The following is an 824-nucleotide window of genomic DNA, read 5'->3' on the forward strand; positions in this document are numbered from 1 at the left end:
CATATATATATTTATGCGTTCTCTTTGTAGATATATGTATGACCTTGGCTTGCATGGAAACTGTATATAAAACTCCAAACCGACAAAACTGACAACGCATCTTTCTTGTCCTGTCACTACTTTGAATGCCGCCCATCCTTTGCGTATGTTGAAATTCCCTAAATCGAATAACTGGTACAAGCCACAGATTTAAGCCAATTCATCGCACATAAAACAAAACAAAAGCTCAGGCGAATACTGAAGGCAAACCGATAAATACGACACATCATATTCTATTCGCAAAGTTCGTATACACAACAAAGTACTTTAATATACCTACAACGCGTACATATCGCCAAAGGCGGAGCGGTCTGGGGCCCCACTGACTGCCTGTCAAGCTATTTCTAGTGCACGAATTACAGATAGCCTGTGCAAACGATATAGCTTGTGCGAAAAGAACTGTCGCCTGCACAATCGCCTGCTTCTCCAAGTACATCACACAGCACGTTTGAACGCGAAACCACCTAGCCCGTTTAGCGCTCCACACAGGTAGAATACGCATTCATTATGTGTGGATATACAGCCCACAATGCAACAAGCCACACACACACATACGTGCATGTACCATAAATATCTCAGCCGACGGATTCGCCAGCAACTGGTTGGCCATGAGCAGCCTACTGTCCACTGTGCTTTTCAACGATGACACAGTCCGGTACTGCGCACTACATGTAATTAAGTCAATACAAAGCTGTACCTTAATATTTGAGTTCACGTAGTGATAAAATATCAAATGTTCATACATATATAAATATATACAAACATATACACACACTATATATATA

The 824-nt window shown here is 41.4% G+C and overlaps 1 protein-coding gene across 1 annotated transcript in view; it reads right to left on the reverse strand.

Annotated features, from left to right (window-relative positions):
* The window catches only part of SARC_10893 (hypothetical protein), a gene marked incomplete at its 5' end in the record, with an annotated part of 9,209 nt that overhangs the window by 5,212 nt on the left and 3,173 nt on the right, over nucleotides 1-824 (reverse strand). Inside the window, one exon of the mRNA XM_014295043.1 lies at nucleotides 605-704. Within this exon, the coding sequence (XP_014150518.1) occupies nucleotides 605-704 (100 nt within the window). The remainder of the gene's footprint in view (nucleotides 1-604; nucleotides 705-824) is intronic.

This window comes from Sphaeroforma arctica, assembly GCF_001186125.1.
Source record: "Sphaeroforma arctica JP610 unplaced genomic scaffold supercont1.1430, whole genome shotgun sequence".
Lineage (NCBI taxonomy): Eukaryota > Ichthyosporea > Ichthyophonida > Sphaeroforma > Sphaeroforma arctica.